The 22,487-nt window shown below is 38.1% G+C and overlaps 1 protein-coding gene across 1 annotated transcript in view; it reads left to right on the top strand.

Annotated features, from left to right (window-relative positions):
* Positions 1–22,487, top strand: part of LOC109036102 (trace amine-associated receptor 8c) — a 165,629-nt gene that overhangs the window by 137,914 nt on the left and 5,228 nt on the right. The window contains 2 exon segments of the mRNA XM_019050053.2: positions 9,728–9,856; positions 17,933–18,058. Of these exon segments, the coding sequence (XP_018905598.2) occupies positions 9,728–9,856; positions 17,933–18,058 (255 nt within the window).

Below are 22,487 nucleotides of genomic sequence, written 5' to 3' on the forward strand. Positions count from 1 at the left end.
GTTTGGCCTGAATAGTGGCCAACGAAAATATAGAAAGTTATGCTCTGAATAATCTATTTACTCAATAACAGAAAAACACAAAGTATGCAATGATTCACAAATAATAATGTTTCTCAATTAGAGTTTCTTATTATAATAAAACGAACTATTTTTAAGAAAAAACTATTGTTCATAAATTAAAGAAGATACATTATAGAATATGCCTTAATATTTAAGACACTCATTCATAGAAACAAGCGGCTAAAAGAATAGATTAAACTTATCTAATGGTAAAATTCTGTGTCTTTTAAACTTGACTACCTATGAGCAATCATATACGTATTTCTGAGTATGTAAGAAAGTACGGAAGATACCCTCATTTATGAAGCGAAAAAATGCTCCGTTTCTTATTCAGCTCAAACATTAGGAGAGGAATTTTAACCTCATTTACTTTATTAGACAATTACGAACATCATTTTAGCTATCAGTATACTGTGCTACCAAAGTTGAACTTATGCAAAATTAAATATTTACTGTAAAAGAGCGAATTAAAATAGCACAAAAATCAACATACCATCGGTTTTTGCAGTTTGTAGCTTCCCAAAAAATTCCATATCAATTCAGGTGGCGTACTGATTCCCGGAACTTTTTGATCATACCGCGCATGCACCTAGGAAGCAACCTTTATACATTCACTTAGACCAACCGTAGTAAAGTTCTATTAAAAAAACAAAGAAACTGACGAAAAGTCCAACACCCAGACTCATAAACGCAAGCTGCAAATCGATCATGCTGAATGGCCTGAGGGATCCCTCTCCCTCGTCTCTTTGACGATATGATTCAAAGAAGTATTCCATGGACTCAGAGGTTAAAATGCTAGCCGTGAATCCATTTTCGATTAACTGGCTCATCTTTTTATCAAATATTTCAGTAAAGATAGAGTTCTCGACAATCAGGTACGAAATCGGGTACATGGTCAAACATTCATCGATCAGGTGGAACTCGATCTCCGTGGAGGTAAGGAATCCTCTGGATGTAATTCGATTCTTCGCCGTGATGAATGAATATGGTAACCTGTCCAAATACGCGTCCGAACTCGCGATCGAAACTATATTTTTCTCCAACTCGCCGATCTTGTCCGTGCAGTTGTTTTTTATCTTGTGTTCGTGTGCATTCGTCGCATTCGGTGACGAATCACAAAGGAAAATATTATGGTCATACTCATCAAGGAGTTCTACTGCTAGTTGCTCGTAATAGTATCTGCTATCGGTTAGTTGCTGTTTCAGCTGTGCGTGCCCGGACTCTCCCAAGATGTCCGAAATTGCCTCAACACTCGGTGTTTGTATGTAAAGTCCGGATTGTTCCAATTCTTCCAGGGTTTCGACGTCGGAATATCGCACGTAACTAGTCAGTAATGTCGTCAGCCCACTCTGAAGGACGGTTCCGATTATGAGATTTAGGAACGTGAAGACGAGGAAACAAATCCTCCCGGTCAGGAATTTGCCCAAGAGCAAAGTCGGTGGACTACCGCTGAGGAAGTAGGAATAAATGGCGAGGAATGATGATGAGTCTTCGAACGCACTTATTTCCGTGTCCGAATAGAAATGCGCGAAATGCATGACTTGGAACCGCTGGAACACCCATTGCATGAGCCACGAAGTGGCGATCGCTATAATTATGGCCAGCCAGACTGGAGGCGAGAAGCATTTGACGACCACGAGGTACTGTGGCATGAACCCACGGCGAGGGGCCAGGAAACAGTAGTAAAGGGTTTCGAAACTCGGTGTCAGGTGGAATTGGGAGATCTCTGACTCTTCCAAAACATAACCACCCTCGAAGATGATAAGATCGAGGTTTTGCTCCAGGCCGACATCACCATATGGGGCATCAGTTTTATCTAGCAAGATGTATTCGGCATCTTGTTCGAAGATCAAATTCGAGAGTTCTCCGAAGAGCTGGGGTGTTTTAAAGTCAGATTTGCTGAAATGAAACGCGCGACCAAAGCCTATTTTGTAGACGAAATCGTTACTCGTCCGGTCGTGAAAGACTCGAAAGGTAAAATCGAAGTATCTCTCATTTTTTGATCCTCCGTAATAAAGGAGCCTCCGTTCAAAGCGATCGTACCAAATGCAGTGTTGTTCGAAGCAGATGGTCGTTCTGTGTCCCCTGAAGAACCGCCAGAATACGTCAAAGAGAAAGATTAAGTTGCGAGATTCGATTTCATCCGCGTTGGAGAGTGCGGAGTTGGACGAATATTGGGATTTCTCAATTCCTGGGCGCTCCTGTGTTGAAGTGAGCTTCCTCCAACTTTTCTGATCAACCATGAAGACGATGTAATTTTTGTAGTTCCAGATATTGTGCGAGTAGAGTCCGCGTGTAAATGAAAGTAACTGGTCCGTCAAAGGAGACTTACCTTTAAGTTCTGCCGGAGTTAAATGCAATCTGTAGTTACAACTGGTATTTACTTGCTCGGAACCAACGACTGAGTCGTACGTGACGCAGTAATTTGGTAGTTCTCCCTGGGCGTTATTCTCGGCATAAGAACTGCTGCTCGCACATGAAAAGTTGGTAGGAATTCTCGTTTGATTTGTATGAGAGGCGGTTGTCAGAATCAAACTGAAAATGTTGTCGGTTTCTGTAAGAAAGACGATGAGGTTTTTTTGATTTCGATTCCGTGAAAAGATATCCAATTTGGTGTGCTGGCGTATCGAAACGGTGGAAATTGAACTCTCGTGTAAGCCTTGAACAAGAGTAGTATCCGATGGGTTTCCTCGTAGGTCGACGATATGGAATTGCCGATTTTTAGACAGATGTACAATTTCTTGACAAATTTTCAAAGCCAGGTCCTTGTTGTGGCTCGGAGTCAGGTGATCATTAAAGTGAATACCAAGATTGGCGGTTCCGATTCTGGGTGATACAAAGATAAGCAGGACTCTCAGTTTCAAAGTTATACTAAATGAGCTCCGAATACGTTTTGAAGTCCCGTTTGAATGCACGTGGCCTTGCAGGAGATCTGTCGATGGATACATTTTCATTGCTGATTATCGACAGGCATCCACGAAAAAGTTTAAAATTTAAAAGTATTGTGCCTATATTTACCAACCGAATTTAAAAAATCAAGTCAACACAGTATTATTTTAAATTTGCAATGAATTAGATTTATATAAATTTACCAATTTAGAGCAATTAAAAGCATTTAAAAAAGGGATTAAGAATTAAAACAATTTTTCGATTAAGTTGTCCACGATGTGTAGGAGAATTTGTGATCGGTTGTCTAGAGAAATCTTTAAAACTATTTCTTTGCATAACAGGTGCGAATCCACGATAAGACACTAACACGGTATAAGTTTTTCATTTTTAATCGAAAAAATCTGCCATTTTTCCGTCTTTAGGCAATGGCCGATTCGTGCTTTCAAGGAAAAATTGCCATGCAAAAATTTAGGTCTGTATATTACAGGGTGAACAAATTTGAGAAAATTTATGACGTAGGAGTTTTTGGGAGATTCTGCATAAATGATTTTACTATAAAATGTTTCAATAATCAACAAAGTCACAAGTCTAGTCAAAATTGCACCACTTTTAGTCGCTACTCGTATCAAGTTGTTACACATCGCTATAAGTGAAAGCAATATAAAGATTTAACAATATTGGTCTATTTACAGTTGAAAATATTCACCGCACTAAAAGTTTTCCTGTTTCATTTGTTGCGATCATCAACGCGCACAGAGCGAATTCGCTAAAATATTACAACTTTTTGACGTTTCTGCCATAAACGCGGTGATATTTTCTAGGACATAGTGAGAGCTATGTTTATTATTTGCTCCTTGACGGCATTGCTCTTTAAAGTTTTATCAATCCTAATGATTGACAGTAACACGTTGAATACATTTTTTTGAAACTGAGAGGACGAAAAACTTTCGGTCTGTTGAAGATTAATCATTTTCCTTTATAGACGATAACGGACATATTTTGTAATCACGTGCTATTCACATGTCTTTTTTAAGTAGTATAACCTTGATAAGTCGAGAACTCTTTCTATATTTTCTTACATAGCATAACCTTGATAAATCGAGAATTTCCACCCGTGGGAATTCGTTTCGATGATTGTAAGTCACAGTCAACAAACTAATACTTAAATTATTAAATAATATCATGTCAGTATTTTGTGTACATTCGCTCAAGGAAAACTAGGAAGTCTGGTTGTGTTGTGTCCAGTTGTGCCCTTTCAGCTCTAAGTGTGTTGATATTTTCTTGAGTCATTGTGAGAGCTTTTCGCGCTCCGATCAGTGGCGTGGCGTGCTTTGCGATATATCGATTGTTACGCCACTTAAACCTATGGAAAAGGATCGATAAACAGGGTGTTCGCAGCGAACACCTTTATAGTCGATTTTTTGCCGTAGGTTTACATGTCACAAAATCGATTTATCGCAAAGCACGCCACGCCACTGGCTCCGATAGTATATTCAATTTAAAATTGTAGGCATCTAAATGATTGTCGGTAATCTGCTTCTGAAAAAAGTCCCCGGAAAATAAGGGGAAAAGAAATTTTGGACTGTTGAGTACCAAATACCAGCCATTTTTGTTGATGGACGATAACGGACCTACTTAGCTTCATGTTTACAACCAAAGTGCAAAACTACGTATCCCGATTGCGGTGTTTCAAAATTTCCGTTCCTATTTTATATTTTTGAAGAGGAACAAGCCAACTCTTTAGCTTGAAATTTACAAAGAATATTCTGCCAACATCAACGAAAATTCAATCAAATCGAGAAAGTTTTCAAGGAATTACGGTGGCTTCATTGATCGAAAGTCAAACAATGTGTGTACATTCGTTAAAAGAAATATAGGAATAAGACGTATTTTGTTCGACGCAACAACTCGAAACATCTGGTAACAACCGTATTTTGCTCGGCTGTTGTTTATGTTAAGGAGCGTGGCCTATTTTTATTTCTGTACTTATTTTGCACGATTTGGCAACGTTTTAAGAACATTGTTTTGAAACAATCAGAACGTTATCTCAATGAATGTTTCGACGAGGTTGTAACAGGACTTCTAACCTCACTTTTGGCAGTTTTACTCTCATTGGCTACGAAAAAGTGACGCGAATAACACGAAACAAGAAACAGAAAACAGTTGTTGCAGCGAACAAAATACGTCTAAAGTTATAAGTTGTTTTATTTTGTTTTCTCCAAAAATCATCAGACACCCTCCTACTCCCTCATTGTAAGTAATATTCATCCCTTAAGGAGGGAAGTAAGACGAGGGGTAGAAATTCTAAGGTCAGAATACGGAAGTTCAGCCATGGCGAGGGGCGAGGAAAGGGTTGAAAAGAGGAGACGCAGATGTTTTTCTCTCATCTTCTTATGCAGCATGACTTTGTTTCAGTCTAGAATTTCAGCCCGCGAGAAATTGTTTCATTGATCGAAAGTCACACAATGCGTGTACATTTGCTCAAGGAAATCCAGGAAAAGTTATAAGTTTTTTTTGTTTTCTTAACAAATCATCAGACACCCTACTACTCCCTTATTACAAGTATTTCGTCCTTTTAGGAGATACAAATTTTTAAGAGCAGCCCAAGACAATGATAACAGTGGAAAAACAAGGATTAAAAAACGGGAAACAAGGCTAAAAATACAGAAATAATAAAACCCGAGACGTTTCTTAAATTTTTATTGTTTCCGACTGAGAATGACTCAGTTTTGAGTCGAAACGTCCCGGGTTTCATTATTTTTGTATTTTTAGCCTTGTTTCCCGTTTTTTAATCCTTGTTTTTCCACTGTCCTTTTAGAAGGGGAGTAAGTCGAGGGGTAGAAAATCTGAGGCCAGAATACGGAAGCTCAGCCGGGGTGAGGGGGTGGGAAAAGGGTTGAATAGAGGAGACGCGGCCAACCTAATAGCCGCGATAATTCGGTGAGTTACAGGTCGCCAATAGAGCGGAGCAATCGGCAATCGGCTCCCGCTTTACGACCGCTCGTTACTTAAATTTCAGCCGCTTAAATTCCACCCCCCTCGCGTCCCGTCCCTTTGTTGAGCCTTGATTCGCGGATCTCGCACACCGTTTCCTACCCCACGGGACAGCGCACAGTGGATCGAGTCAATCGGAGAGGTCGGACATGATAATGTTGACTAAAACTGCTTGAAAAAAAAAATTCTCGGCGTTTTTACCAAGGTCCGTTGGTACCTTTACCATCTCACTTTGTATGTATGTATGAGCCGCTTTTACGGCGCGCAAGGGCGCTCTGCGACGCCTATTCTCCACAGGAATCTGTCATGGTAGAGATCCTCCGGAAGTTGGCATCTCTCCATTCTCTTCGTCTTTCGTTCTTCTTCCATCTCTTCACCATCTCACTTTCTCTACCAATTATTGGTAATTTTACCAAGGCAGACTGGTAAATTTACCTAAAAACTGGTATTTTTACTGTTTTCTTTCAGGTAGGAATACTACTTTTATTGGTAATCAATTCCCGGTAACTTTGCCATTTTATCTCGGTAATTCTACCATTGTCGATAAAAAATATTGGCGTTTTTACCAAGGTCCAGTAAAATTACCGAGAAAGTTCAATAATTTTACCGAGAATTCTGGGTAAAATTACCAATTCCATAAATGGTAATTTTACCCAGAGAAAACTGGGATCAAAAAGAACCCTGAATTCTTGGTAATGTTACCCTATTCTTAGTAAATACACCGAGATTTTCTTTTCAGTGTGCAAATTTTGATGTTCAATTCGTCACATTTTAAATTTTAAGGGGTGCCTCTAAAAGAAAATTTTACGAGGATACCAATGGAACCACTTTTTAAAACCTAAAAGTTTTTTATGAACGGAGTTATAAGCTTTTAAAGGTTAAAAATATTGTCCGATCTCTCCCATTGACTCGATTCACTATGCGTTGTCTCTTCTCTGCATGGGCAATGGGCATCAGGAGGAGATTTTCCTTCATTTGAGCAGGTAGGCAAAAGTAAGTGCTCACAAGCCGTGATAGTGGTACCCGCCAACTGGACGTATTTCTATCAAACGGAACTGTGTGCATTAAGACGTGAGCCCTGAGACCCATAAGGATACATGCATAACAGGGCTCACGTCATTATGCACATAGTTCCGTTTGACAGAAATAAATCCAACTGTTCGAAGGATCTGACAGTCATGCGTGATAACGTTTAATGAGGAGGTATGGCCAGGTGGATATTCCCCTTTAATTGAAGAGGTACGCAAAATTAAGCACACATGAGCTAATATTGTCACCTTCCGGCCAAAGTATCACAAGCACCATGCGACGTTTAAAAATTTCAATTTATTTATTTACAGAAACATTGATCAACGGAACTGTCCGAAAATTTCACTGAATTTTCTTTGTGCTGCCTATGAATTCGGTGAAATTTTCAGGCTCAACCAAAAATTTCTCTGTGAAAAATAAAATTGCGGCGGAAATGTTTACACATCGCATGATGCTTGTGATACTTTGGCTGGAAGGTGACGGTATTGTGTAGCCCGCCGATTTTTCAACTAAATTTGACGGACATGTTTAAAAAGACATCATATTCATTGTCGTTTGAAACTTCCTTTCTTGTGATATCATGCTTTATACCAAACATTTTTATCCCAAAACATTGTTCGTCGTAATCAAGACGTAGGGCAGACAACTAAAAACACTTCTGGGAGTTTTAGTCTGCCTAAAAAACAGAACAAAATTATTGGGTTGTAATCCCTTTTTTTCGAATTTTTTGAAATTTTAAGATTAGTTCAGAACATTTTCATTCTTTAGGCAATACGGTATGGATTGTTAGAATGTATCAACGCCACGCGGCTCAAGTTTAGATCACGTAAATCCTTCAGAAGTTGGTTATTCGAAAGGAAGAGAGCTAATTTGTTGCACTGTGTTACTTACATTGCAGTGTTGCAAAGTTTCATTTTGAAATTTATTCGGCAACTCAAGAACGAAGAGAAGAGCTGCTTTGTTCATTGTGTTACTTGCATTGCAATGTTGCAAAGTTTCATTTTGAAATTTTTTTTTTAGCAATTCAAGAACGGTTGCAAATGTTATTTTGAAATCCGTTCATAATTTTTTATATAATTTTACAGACGATATAGGAACTTTTCATCGTGAAACATACCCCGTTCATAATTTTTTTTTTCTTTCTTTATTTCATCAAATTATGTTACAACCACCTGCTTACAAGTGTAAATTACCTTTGTTTTACAAATATAATTATAACATATAATAAACAACCAAATTAACTATTTTTAATTTTCATTTTTAACATTTGCATATATAACCTATTCTCGCACAACACCCAGACTACATTCATACGCCCGTTCATAAATAAATAAATAAGAATTGTCTGGTTAAACTTTGGAACGTTCCAACACAATCAAGCCTCACAGGCTGTTACCACTTCATTTAGTCTTGGACCTACCTCGAGAAAAGCACAAGACCCGAGGCCGGATGGAGTTGGAAAAATTGCAATCGCAAAGAATCGTGACCCGGAATGCTCTGTCTTCATGAGCGAAGTAACGACCATAGTCAACTGCAAGCGCAAATTAAATCAAAGACCCACCGACAGGACCCAGTCTCCAGAGAAACGCAAGGAGGAAGGGGAGGAGGGAGGCTGAATGCGAGGTTTTAACATTAAAATGGAAATCAATAAGATCTGGCCACCAGCCAGGAAAGTCTGGTGTCAAAAGCGAAGAAACAATGTGTTTAATGTTCATCGCAGTGGAGCAAAAAGGTTGTCACATTGCCTCCCGTCACGTTCTGTCTGACGTGACTTAACCGTCAATCGGTTCATTCGAAGGCTCATCACTGAAAAAAAAATTCAGTCGTATGAACCAAACTTTTGGGGTGTTTGGTCATATGAATTGAAAAATCGGGCCGTTTAAGCTCTTGTTACACGATCAGTGAGTGATATCAAGTCATCGAAGTCATGTCTTTTGATTGGTGCTAATCGTCGAATAAGCCAATCACAGTGTTTGATGGGATGTGCATGACCTCGTCCATTATTGACAGCTATATTCAATTATGTGATAACAGATCTAAACGGACCGAAAGTTTGGTTTGACGAACCGAATAATTGGGATGATATGGAACACCAAACGTTCGGTTCTTAGACCAAACTTTTTTTCAGTGATGAACTTTGATGGGAAAGTGATCGACCCTTTCATTTTCGTCGGGTTTTTTTCTTCTTTTTCTTTCTTTCTTTTTTTTTCTTTCTTTGAAAGAAATGACTCGTTTACAGTACTTTTCCGTCCGAAGCGTGCATTGAACTCTAGAATTCTTGAAAATGAGTTGCGAAAAAACGTAGCCTCACAATAATAGCGTTTACAAACTTTGGACTTTTTTTTTCAAAATTCCATTTTGTCACTTTCCTCACCCAAATTTTCATTTAATGGCATTTTTTAAGTCAAACTGGTTGGAAAACCTCGGATTGAAATTTCGGTGGCTACGAAATTCCTGATTATGCATAAGAAAACTAGCAACCAGTACCATTTAATAACTTTTACTCATTCATTTGATTGCATTACTAGTAGTGTATTAAGCTATTTACGTTAGAATTCCAATACTACCAACCGAACTTCTTGGAGATCATATCAAATCAAATCAATAGTAACCATTGAAATTCTTTTTCCCCGGTGACTTTTCAAAGCGATGACATCGATACCTTAATTTTGAATTTTTCAGCGCTGAAAACTCTTTTCTCCTGGGCAGTCACATCCATAATATTTCATTCAATTAATTAATTTTTTCTGTGCAGATGTTGGCGCAAGAGAGGCGGATGAGTATGAACACTTCGCGAACGATGGCCGCCATGTCTTTAGGCTTCATTGTGGTCGTCACCCCTTGGACTATCCAGGAGGTAGTTGCAGCTTGCACCGGCTCTAAGGTAAGCCAATCCATAAAGAAGGATTTAAAATATTAAATTTAAAAAGTTGCCCGTAGATACTGACCATAAAAAACTAACTCTTTTTTCATTGTGCGCTGTGCAGGTTGAAACATAATGTAAACGCATGAAAGTAAGGAGTGAAACCGAAGCGAGTATTGTCAGCTACGGACAGAACGCAGCGAAGCGCCTTCATGTGGAAAGAATACGGCACCCACGACCGTAGTGTCGCAATAGTTATCGCTCATGCCCCTGCAATCTGTTTCATTGATCTTCAGTTTAATCCTTGAAAACGTTTGTTCTAGATACTTTTTACGTAAATAATTGCTGCAAAAAATACTATTTTTATCATTTTCAAATTCTATTTATTGTTTTTGACGATCAGAATAAAGTAGCATTTAATGTGCCAGTAGTGAAAACTATCCGTTTATCGACTAAATCTAGAAAATCGTCTAACATAACTTTGCAGTTAATACTGTTTAATTAGTTCAGCCTCAAGGGATTTCATGGGCATATTTTGGTCCCTTAATCCATTCTTGGAAATATCATGCGGGTAAACAAGACAACTCCCTTTTTCTTGGGATTTTCAAACTGCAAGGGTATGTTCCAACCGAAGGGGGATAACAAATTTTGTCCTTGGAATTGGTTTGGGATTTTTAATCAAACATTGCAGACATGCAGCCCACCCAATTTTAAAAACGTAAATTGGCTGCGAAAGAAGAAGACGAGATTTCTTACTGGATATATCTTATTTTAACCTTTTACCTCGGGAAATGAGAGTCACCGTTGACTGCCATTACAACATTCATCAGTATTATGGGCCCGCAAACCAAAATATTCAAAAGTCTTGGTTTAATTTTGACCTTTAAATCGGATTTGCCGCGACAAATCACTTGGGGTTGAATTGCGTTTAAAAGTTTTCGGTTCCAAAGTTCTTGATCCGTTTTCAAAACATAATTGGTGGGCGGGTAGTATAGATCACTTTTCATATGAAATTACAATTTTATCATTATTCCAAAAATCATAATCTTATCCAAAAATTGATGAATAATTATAAGTAACAAATGTTAAAAATGTATTTGAAAATGATTGATAGAACGGCTCCTATGTGGCGAAAGACAACGGCCCGCTGCAGGCGCAAAAGCGATAACTATTTAAACTCTGTGGTCATACGTGCAGTATCAATTCTAATTGAAGGCGTTTTGCGTTATCCTGATTGCGGCAAACATAATACGTGTCACCTTAAATCGTCAATTCAACACGTTAATACTTTATGTTAACCTATGTAGCATAGAACTAAAAGTGCGTATCGTGCAATGTGTTTCCTTTTTTCTAAAACGACCTTTTTAAAGGACGCAGCAGTTCTTTTCTTAGGTAGCAGAAAGACTGAGCTTACATTGTTTCATGGCCAGTGCTATCTTCAGGTTGAGCTAATGACCTACAAAACTTACAAACATATATTTCATAGATTTTTCCGAAGGTTTCAGGACATTCCGTCAACGATTTTTTGTCCAGTAGTTTACGTCCACGTGTAAAATAAACGACAATGGCTTGGTCTCAGCGTTATATTTTAGTCCGTAAAATTATATTGACAATACCGAAATTAGAAATTTGAAGGAGAAGGAGGTGTTAATATGGTAACTCTCTTTTCATATGAAATTTGACTTTTTTATTTTGATTCATCTTTTCAAATTATCATTGGTGAATATTTGGTTTTATTTTTACCTTTTTTTCTTTTTTTAAATGAAAATATTACTTCATTTTAAAAACATTTAAATTTTTCAAATGCGACAAATATTTGTAAAATCCTCTCCAAGCGATGGCATTAATATTAACCTCAATGAGCCGCAGTTGTATTGGATGAAACTATACAAAAATGAATGAGGTGAAAAAAAGAAGGAAAAAGCCAAGAATCACGAAATCGTTGGTTCTAACCCATTTGTACATTGATCTTTCAGAGTCAAATACGTCCAATTTTGAACACATGGTTGCGAGTACACCACGCCGCAGCACAGTAAAAGCCCACAATATGAAAGAAAAAATTAAATTGCTTTGGAAATCATAATAGACACGGAACCACCTTAATATTTACAAAACACACATTATATTTTCCTTTGATACATATGTTGTTTTCATCAATTTAAATAAGAGTTATCCATGCAGAGTGTGCAAACTTTTCAAAATCATGAGTTGAAAAACGCTGACTCCTCGAGTTTAAAATGTTAGAGGCTAACCACAGAGCGGAGTGGCGTGCTGCCAGCGCAAAACTCGCGCTGGCGCCTACAAACCTAAGGGGATACTTCACGCATTGCGCAATGCTTGAAGTATCCCCTTAGGTTTGTAGGCGCTGGCCGGCTGTCCGCAATGTGCTCACGGCCACGGCGCCTCAAGCAACTATTTCACAACAGAGGTGTTGCACAGTATCATACGAAATTGAAGGCGCTCCAACATATTAAGAATGACAATCATCCTCTAAGAGTACGGAGCTTCCCTCGCAAAATAAATCAAGATACTACGGCACAAAAAGAGAGCGGCAGTCCAAAAACTCATTAAGTCCTAGCATTGGTGTTTGATAACGTTCAGCATGATTTTTGAATTTTATTCGAGAAAAAAGTGACTCGATTTCGGTAGAAACATTCTTGAGTATGCTGTCAAGAAGATTTAATTTTCAATTAAGAATAAAATGAAAGCGGCTTGATGTAAGTATGACTTATCTTTTTATAAAAGCACCTTCTCTTCTTTAAACAAACATTATTTTCTTTATTAATTCATAAGGAAATCTTCTCAGCGGTGAATTTGAGCATATTTCTGCTTGAATCAAGTCACTTTTTCATCTAATGAAGTTCAAAAATCATGCTTAACGTTATTGAATGTAGATACTAAGACTTTTTGTCAGTAAGTTTTTCGACTACCGCTCCTCTTTGTCTTCGTCACTCGATTTCATTTGCGAGAGAACCTCAAGCTATTGAAAGGTTTCATCAATCATGATACGTCGGGGTGCCTTCAATCTCGTGTAATACTCTGCAACACCTCGGCAAAATAGTATCTCGAAGCGCCACGACAAGCCGGTGCCGTCGCGAAGTTACAGTACACAGGAAAGATCTAAGAGCCTTATGGTAAATCAAAGGCAATCTTGAGACAAAGCAAAAGGTTCATCTGGCTCAGGTAAAACAACATTGGATTTTCTTGAAAGATAATTAAGTCATGTTGCGCGAAAGAGGTGTAGAGAGTTTTAGTGAATTTTCCCTCATGGCGAATTGGGGGTCCTCTACGTTGGGGTGTCTTCAATCTCGTATGATACTCTGCAACACCTCTTTGGCGAAATAGTAGCTCGAAGCGCCGCGGCACGGCACCGGCGCAAAGTTACCGTACACAGGAAAAATCTAAGAGCCTTTAGCTGAGACAAATCAAGAGGTTTATCCGGTTTAGATATAACAAGATGGGATTTTCTTGAAAGTTAATTAAGTCCTTTTGCACCAAAGAGGTGTAGAGAGTTTTAGTGAATTTTCTCTCATGGAATTGACGCTCCCCCATTTTTACCGAAAATCTCAATCATATATTTTTCTCCGTTGGACCAAACTAATACACAAAAAAATCAAACCCTCATTCTTCCAAGACAATATAAATTTTTATCCAAAAACGTCGCGAGTAATTATTGTCGTTTGTATTTACATGTGGCTCAAGTAACTGGGTCTCAATTGGTAAGTGGACCAAAACTCTCTCGCCGAAAACACGCATGAACGTAAAACTACTAGAAAAAACAGATGCACGGACAAAAAATTGTGGACGAAATGTCTTTTAAACTATTCGAAGTAATACAGCAGTTTAGGCTTTTAGTAACAAAAAAAAATCTACGAAGGCAAGCCGTAACTTTCTTGATTTCAGGGAATCAGCGTGAGGTAAAAACAACCGTGTGGCTTGACTCACACTGAAAAAAAAGAACACATTGGATCAGAGTCCAGACTCTTGAAAACATTGACTGCTCGTAGAAAAAATACTCTTGATTCAATCAGATTTAAGCTTAAATCAAAAGGAAATCCGCTCAAATTAAGAGGCTTGGTTCTTGATTTGAGCTTAAATCTGATTGAATCAAGAGTATTTTTTCTTGTCGATGTTTTTAAGAGTCTGGACTCTAGATCCAATGTGTTTTTTTTTCCTGTGTATGGTGCTCTCTAAAAATATGTTATGATGCTTACGGCATTTTTATTTTGTAAGATGATGGTCCAGATTAACATTTTTTATTACGTTCAATGTAATTCATATTCCTTTAAACGGAGGATCCTAGTAGTGAACTCAAGTTTGAAACAGTCTATAGTGGCCACCGCTACGACCTACTGAACTGATTCCGATTCTTAATGTATCCTCCTCCCCGCCCTCGGTTTGCCCCCTCTGGTATACCCATGCCAAATTCACCGAGCTAGACATCAATACGGTCCCGTATATTTATGACTTCCGGTCCCCCGACCTCAGTCCCTCTACGGCGCGGGGATTTTTTGCCCCTTCTCGCTTCTCCGTGTCATGAGTGGTCACGACGTTGTACTTTCGATAGACACCTTTACTTGCCGGATTCAAATCACTCGATTTTGAAACCGAATATTCGAAAACAATTGAATTTTACAAGAAAAGAAAAAATATGTTTACGTGTAAGGAATAAGTCGGTTATACTAGTTATGCACTGGAAAAAAAACACATCGGATCTAGAGTCCAGACTCTTGAAAACATTGACAAGAAAAAATACTCTTGATTCAATCAGATTTTTGTTTAAATCAAAAGGAAGCCCACTCAAATTAAGAGGCTTGCTTCTTGATCCAAGCAAAAATCCGATTGAAGCAAGAATATTTTTAAGAGTCTGGACTGTAGATTCAATGTGTTTTTTCCCCGTGTGACGGAAAAAATTGATTGCTGATTATTAACGATTTAATTGTTAAAAACAAGTGACTGTAATATTTCAAATGTACATTTTACAAAAGTGGAAATGTAATTTAACCACGGGGGTGGTTGAAATAGCATTTTTTTGTTGTAAAATCTACATTGAAACATTGCAGACAATTTTTAACCGCAAAATTGTCAAATCAGCAATTTAATTTTTTCCGTGATGGAATCGAGATTTGGTGGCTCAAGCGCGTGTCGATGGTAAAAGTGCAGAAGTGCGTATCGCGGTTATTGACAGTTTTGAGTTAGCTGCATTAACGTGTTGTTGAAGATCGGGAAGTCACTTAAAACCGTGTAACTTTTTTCGCGTATCTTGAGCTTAAGCGCAGTGTGCGTATCTCGTTCTGGCCCCTTCATTTGATCCGGCTCGCCTTACGAACAACGCCCTCTCCTCAGGGTTTAGTATGCTGTTCTCCCAACAGCATACGAAAGCTGATAAAAAAAAAAAAAAAAAAAAAAAAAAAAAAAAAAAAAAACAAGCAGTGAACTCCAACACAATGTGTTGATAAGGCGCGTCATTAACTCGCACATATCAACCCCTTTAGTTTTCATTTACAGAGATTTCAAAATAGGCAAGTAGCGCAACAAGAGAATTCATACGATCCAACACTTCAACGACGTACTTTGACGAGACTGTGTATTGTGAATGTAGAAAGCTATTCGAACGAATTTGAGTTTTTTGATCTGCCTGAAGCAAAATCTTATCAGATTCTTGAAGAAAAGTGCTGCGGAATAATTTAAGCGGAGAAAGGAAAAATTCTGTCGAACTCCTAGAAGTCGAAGTCAAAGGTATTTTGGGGCTAAAATACCAAAATCACCGGTAGTATATAAATCCCGTTATATTATTGAAAAGAAATTGACTCGATATAAATGCAATTGCTTTAAATATGTCTTGATTTTGTTACTTTAAACGTCTTTCCATGGGAAGAAGTTCAACCATGTTTATGCTTTATTCATTCATGAATTAAAAGTAAGAAATCTACATACCGAAGATCTACCGATTTGCCGTAAAATATTGCAGAAACTTGATATACCAGGTTGATGTACCCACTCGTTGAATTTACGAATCAATTTCGTGAGTGCACATATGTAAAAGTCATTATGCTATTCATTTTGGGTGCCTTTATTTTTCAAGAAACAATTACAAGTCATTTCAATTCCGAAGAACCATCAATTTTCCGTATAAAATCGATAAAATCAAAATATGTCCACTCCCTGACGTGAAAATAAGATTCTACGTGTGAAAATGCTTATGCATCGATATGCTGAACAGAATCCATGTCTATCTCAAAATTTTTCTCAGAGGTTTGTGTTATTATCAGCTTCCCTTTAAACCCCGGTTCGATGGCCGAATCGGCTGCCCAAAAAGCAAGCCATTTTTGAAGGGTTCTATGAGAAATTCGTGATATAATCGGCTCTCAGGAAATCACCCCATGGCTAAAACTGGTGGTATAAATGTTTGAGTGCTTAAAATAATCGTATTTAAGAAACTAAGGCATTAAACTATGGAGTCAATTTCTTTTTAATAATATAACGGGATTTACTACCGGTGATTTTATAGCTATTATAGCCCCTGAATACTTTTAAAGCGCCTTTACGTTCCCGAATCTCGACGGATTTTTTTTTTTTGGCATAAACGACTCAAGAGACACTGTAATTAAAAATATAAAGAATTTTCGATTTGGATTTATAAAAAATGTTTAACTCGTTGAGGCACACTGTGTATTGTATGGAGTACTGTTGCTTTTCGACCCTTGTCTTTGGGTCAAAATTCTTACAAGGAAGCCCCTTGCGAGAGGCGAATTTTTTGTAATTACTCCCAATTTTTTTTCCGTTATATAATGGAATTGCTTGTCAAATTCTGAGGTCAATTATATTTAATTGTAATTTTTACATTTCTCTTTTTCCCTTCATTTTATTTTTCGTCTGGCGAAGTTTCGTTGATTTCTTCGGATTTCGAATACTGTAACTTCTCTTCTATTCGGCCGATTTTTATGAATGAGACCTCTTTTACTTCGTGTTTTAACGGAGAGTAAGAAAAAAATTGCTAAGTACACGCGAAACAATTTTTTTTAAAATTGGACGAATCTTAGCGTGACGGTGAAATGGTTAATCGAGCGTAAGTAATTAGGGTCCCGGCCGCCGCGCCGCCTCGCCGTGAGCCGAGCCGGTTCGGTTATTGTTTTCGAGAACCCGACGCTGGGGTCAGGCGCGAGGGGAAGAGAGGGGTAGGTAGATTTCCATATGTGCGCATGTAGCTTCCTGTATGAGCCACGTTTAGCAAATGGTCTAATGAATCTCGAGGCTCATCACAGATTGCACTTACGGCTGTCACTTACGGCCGTGGCGATCAGAGCAAAGATACCAACTTTTGAAAATCATAACAGGGGTTTGGAGATCTGTCAAAGCAACGTTTTGAACAAAACGGAGCAGTGCAATTCTCATTCAAGGAGTGCCGAACTGGTCAGCCATCCTCGAATCAGTTCGCTTGCTTCCGCTTATATATGCATATTTTAAATCAGCGCGTCGTACTCTTAGGCTTTTTTTAAAAAAACCAAGTAACGTAGACTCTTGGTATTCACTGCACATAAACTAATGAGCCCCAGAATGAGAAACAACTTTAAATCATAATTATTGACGGATAAATAAACTTTTTACACGCTTTGGAAAATCTCAGAAGTTCGCGGTAGTCACTTTTCGGTAAGGAACTAAGGGACTCGGTTATTGTATCGAGTGGGGGGTCGAAACGATCGCAAAGGCGGTATACTACGTATACGCGCCAAAAAAAAAATGGCGGCGGAAATTGTTGAGCATCGCATGGCGCTTGTGATACTTTATCCGGAAGGTGACGATAGTGATGAAAAACAGTAAGATCCGTCAAAAAACCTAGCTTAACCGTAGCTTGACTGGACGTATTTCTGCCAAACGGAACTATGTGGATTAATGACATGATCCCTGAGACTCATAAGAATATATGCATAACAGGGCTCACGGCATTATGCACATAGTTCCATTTGGCAGAGAATCCAACTCATAACTCCGACCTTGCCGACATGTTACGTTTTAAGATAGACTGACTCATTTTTTCGATATGTGTGAATGAGTGCTGAGGTTTCTGTTCTAATTCAAATTTGTTCGCTGTTGCAGATGCCGGCTGTCTTAGATTTTTTCATTACTTGGCTGGCTCTGAGTAATAGTTTTTGGAATCCTTTTCTATACTGGCTCTTGAACAATAATTTCCGGCGGATCGGCCGGGAACTCTTTTTCAAAAATGTAAGTACCCTTAAATTATCCGTACAAATATTGTTTCCTATAAGAAGAATAATTGCAATAAAAAAAGTGTCAGAGTCACTTACGCCCTGTTTGTTCATTCCGCAGACATAATTTTTGGAAAGAAAGAATGACATGCTTCCATTCGTTTTACAAAACATTTCTTTTTGTCATTTTCATCAAAATTATGAGTCCAAAATTTGCCATGAAAATTAAAAATGTTATGTCCAAAACTGGTCTGGTAATGGAATATTTTTTAGTCAAGAATTGGTAAAAATACGTGAAATTTCTAGGAAAGCTAGACCGAGTTGATAAAAAATGTACCAAGTCGTAATAAGGGAAAGAAATGAGTCAGGAATTTTGAAATAAACCCGTCGTAAATTTCCTGCTGACATAAATTCAAACTCGAGAAAAAATAGTTTTAACGTGAGCAATGGTGCATAGTCGTTAAACTTTGTCCTTAACTTTGAGTCTCACAGAGGAATAAAACCTGAAACCTCTTTTTCTTGGTTCAAACTCCATTTGACTGTATGCATTTTTGTAATTTACTGTTACTTACTTTTATCTTGGTAAAAAAACCAGCAGGGGTTCATTCCAACGTTTTGACGTTGGAGAGCGTTCACCATACGAAACTTTTTATAACTTATTATTATTGCTAGGAAATAATTGAAATATTATTTAAGATATGGTAACATCATTCTACCTCTCGACAGTGCAGAACGAAATGAATCACTGAAAGATACACAAAGGACGTAGAGCTAATAATATCAGCTGTTTTGACATTATACAGTCTCTCATGGAATAATGCATGGGGTTCATGTTATACAGCGAGTAAAAGAACTTATTAGGCTTGGCCAAAGGCCAATTTTAGGCCATTTTTGCCAAATTTGGCAACTTTCCGGTCCGAATTTTTCGGTCCAAAGTTGAAATTCGGATTCAGCGTCAAAAATTACATAGGAATCAATGATAACATAGCTGCCCGGGATTTTTGCAGGCTATGGCCCCTTTTTTGGCTTATTTGCCTCGACTAGAGGCGATGTATCGTTTGATCGGCGTTTGATTCTGTGCAACACACAGGAGTCGAAACATTTGCATCAAAATGAACTCCGAGCGGAGCATTGCAATGGTGAAATCGGAGATATGAATTTTTCTACTGAAATCATCGATACACGTATTTTTATGAATTAATAGTACCCTTAAATCGTATTGAGGAAGCCGTGCAGCCGGACGAAAAACGGGAAGTAAGAGAGTTGTTTTGTTGAATGACCGGCGGATTTGGCATTCATCCATTGATTCTTCTCGCTTGCAAAGGGAGTGTAGGATATCCTGCATCTTGACAGAACAATACCCCCGGAAAAGGGAAGAAACGATTCGGATGAAGAATAAGGAGTTGTCAGAACCCGAATTAATGCCACATTTTTTTTTAAAGAATGGGTATCGATAAGGGCAATTTTTTGGGCCCTCTCTGGCCGATTTTCCCTCAACTCTACGATCTTTTGCTCATTGGAGGTCTATATTTTAATTGACGGTTGAAATTTTGGTAAGCTAGTTCTTTAATCTCAATGGTGCTCATCTTCTCCACAAGTGCGCGCCCGCAAAGAAAATAGCTGAGCGCGTCTGGTTAAAGGACGCTTCGTCAACGGTTTTTTGTCCACGCACCTGTATTTTTCGGTAGTTTACCTACGTCCACGCGTTTTTTGGCTGGGGAGTTTAAATTCACTTACCAATTGAGACCAAACGTTACTTCGTACATTTGCGAGTACAAACGACAATGCTCACGACGTTTTTGGATGAAATTGTATAATATCGTGGGAGAATGAGGGATAAACTTACGAGGTCGTAGTATCTGTATTCAATAACGTTCAGCATGATTTATGAACTTCATTAGATGAAAAAGTGACTTGATTCAAGCAGACATATGCTCAAATTCACCGCCGAGAAGATTTTTTCATGAATTAGTAAAGAAAATAATGTTTGTTTAAAGAAGAAAAGGTGCTTTTATAAAAAGATAAGTCATACTTACATCAAGCCGCTTTCATTTGATTCTTAGTTGAAAATTAAATCTTCTTGACGGCATACTCAAGAATGTTTCTACCGAAATCGAGTCACTTTTTTCTAAAAAAAAAAACTCAAAAATAATGCTGAACGTTATTAAACACCAATGCTAGGACTTAATGAGTTTTTGGACGGTCGCTCTCTTTTTGTGCCGTAGTATCATGATTTATTTTGCGAGGAAAGCTCCGTACTCTTAGAGGATGATCGTCATTCTTAATATGTTGGAGCGCCTCCAATTTCGTATGATACTGTGCAACACCTCTGTTGTGAAATAGTTGCTTGAAGCGCCGTGGTCGTAGCACATTGCGGACAGCCGGCCAGCGCCTACAAACCTAAGGGGATACTCCAAGCATTGCGCAATGCGTGAAGTATCCCCTTAGGTTTGTAGGCGCCAGTGCGAGTTTTGCGCTGGCAGCACGCCGGCGCCGTTCCGCTCTGTGTTTGGCTCTAATTTTTGAACTCCCGGAGTTACCGTTTTTCAATTCATGATTATGAAATACTTGCATACTCTGCATGGATTATTTTCATTTAAATTGTTGAAAAAGCTATTATTAAAGGAAAATATAATGTGTGTTTTGTAAATATTAAGGTGGCTCCGTGGTTTAATGGTTTCCAATGCACTTCAATTTTTTCTTTTATATTTCGTGCGTTTACTGTGCTGCAGTGTGATGTGCGCGGAACCAAACGCTCAAAACAGTACGTATTTGACTCCAAAAGATAGATGTGCAAATGGGTTAAAACCAAAGATTGCGTGCTTCATGCCTCTTTTATTCTTTTTTGCCTCTTTTATTCATTTTTGTTTTGTTGCGCTCAACACAAGTTGGTACGGCTCATTCAGATTAATATCAATGCCATCGTTTGGAAATGGTTTTACAAATATTTGCCACATTTTAAAAAAGTAAATGTTTTGAAAATGAAATAATATTATCATTGAAGAAAAAAGGTATATATCAGGTATATTTTATATCGAAAATTTGAAGGATAGAAATAAAATCAAACATTCACTAATGATAATTTGAAAAGATGAATTAAAAGAAGAGAGTAACATTTCATATAAAAAGCGAGTTACCATATTAACACCTCCTTGTCTCTCAATTATCTCATTTCAATATTGTCAATATAATTTTACGTACGAACTAAAATATAATTTGTACCAAGCCACTGCTGCTTAAGTTACGCGTGGGTGTGAACTACTGGACAAAACAGGTGCGCTGCCAAAAAATCATTGACAGAATATTCTAAGACCGCACTCTATTACGAACTTATGGATCGTATTCGCTGCATTAAACAGGCCTTTTATTGCTAAGATTTGTCGATATCGATTGGTTCAACTTGTGAACATGGCCTCAAAACTCAATCCAGTAATCAGTTTTTTGTGATTGATTTTTATTCTTATGAGAAAAGTATCGCATTGAAAAGTGATATGGTCAGGAATCCCCTCTGTTTCAGCTTTACGATCCATGAACTATATTCCACAGTGGTTGTATTGATGTATCGTTTGGTTCAATACACTAGAACACAACCTTCAAAATAAATTTAGGATTTATGGTGGGAAAACTTGAAAAGAGAAAATTCCTAACTATCTCACTTTTCATTGGCATTTTGTACTCAAAAAAAAAAAAACAAGCAGAAAAATCCAACATGAATATGTTGGAAAAGCGTGCCGAATAACTAAAATGTTGGACACATACCTACTATTTTCACGTCTTTGTTATTTGCATCAATTGGTACTTTTTGCTAAATTTGGGAGAAAATATTGATTCATGAACGTTGAATGTAAATTGATTTTAAAGATTCCGTCCAATTATCTTGATTTTAAGCTGATATGCGGCATTTCGCACGACCGTGATTTGGGCGAACTGCCGTGCATCGAAATCGCGTTGAGTTAATCTCTTTGGATTTCGAACTGTAACTTCTCTCCTATTCGGCCGATTTTTACAAATGAGGTCTCTTTTTATTTGTACTTTAACGGAAAGTAAGGAAAAACTCGCTAAATAGACGGAAAACAATTTTTGTGAAAATTTGGTGGATCCTGGCGTCACGGTGAATGGTTAATCGGGCGTGGAAGATAATAGGTTCGACGAGGCGACCCTCTCCTCGCCGTCTTTTATTGCCTTGCTCGAAACCTGACACCCAAAGCTATATCGGGAGATAACTGCAGTGGTTTGAGTGGATTTCTGCAGGGGCCACGGTTAGTACATGGTATAAAGAGTCACGAGGCTCATCACAGATTGCACTTGCAGTGCAAGACGCTCATTGGCTAAACAGTTTTGGCGGGAAAGAAGGTTCTAGAGTTGAGTCCTCCGAGCGTAAGAAAGCTTCTATGAGGTTTTTGTCAAATGAAATAATACGGTTTTGACAGGAAAATGTTCTCAAG

The sequence above is a fragment of the Bemisia tabaci genome, chromosome 9 (assembly GCF_918797505.1).
Source record: "Bemisia tabaci chromosome 9, PGI_BMITA_v3".
NCBI lineage: Eukaryota > Metazoa > Arthropoda > Insecta > Hemiptera > Aleyrodidae > Bemisia > Bemisia tabaci.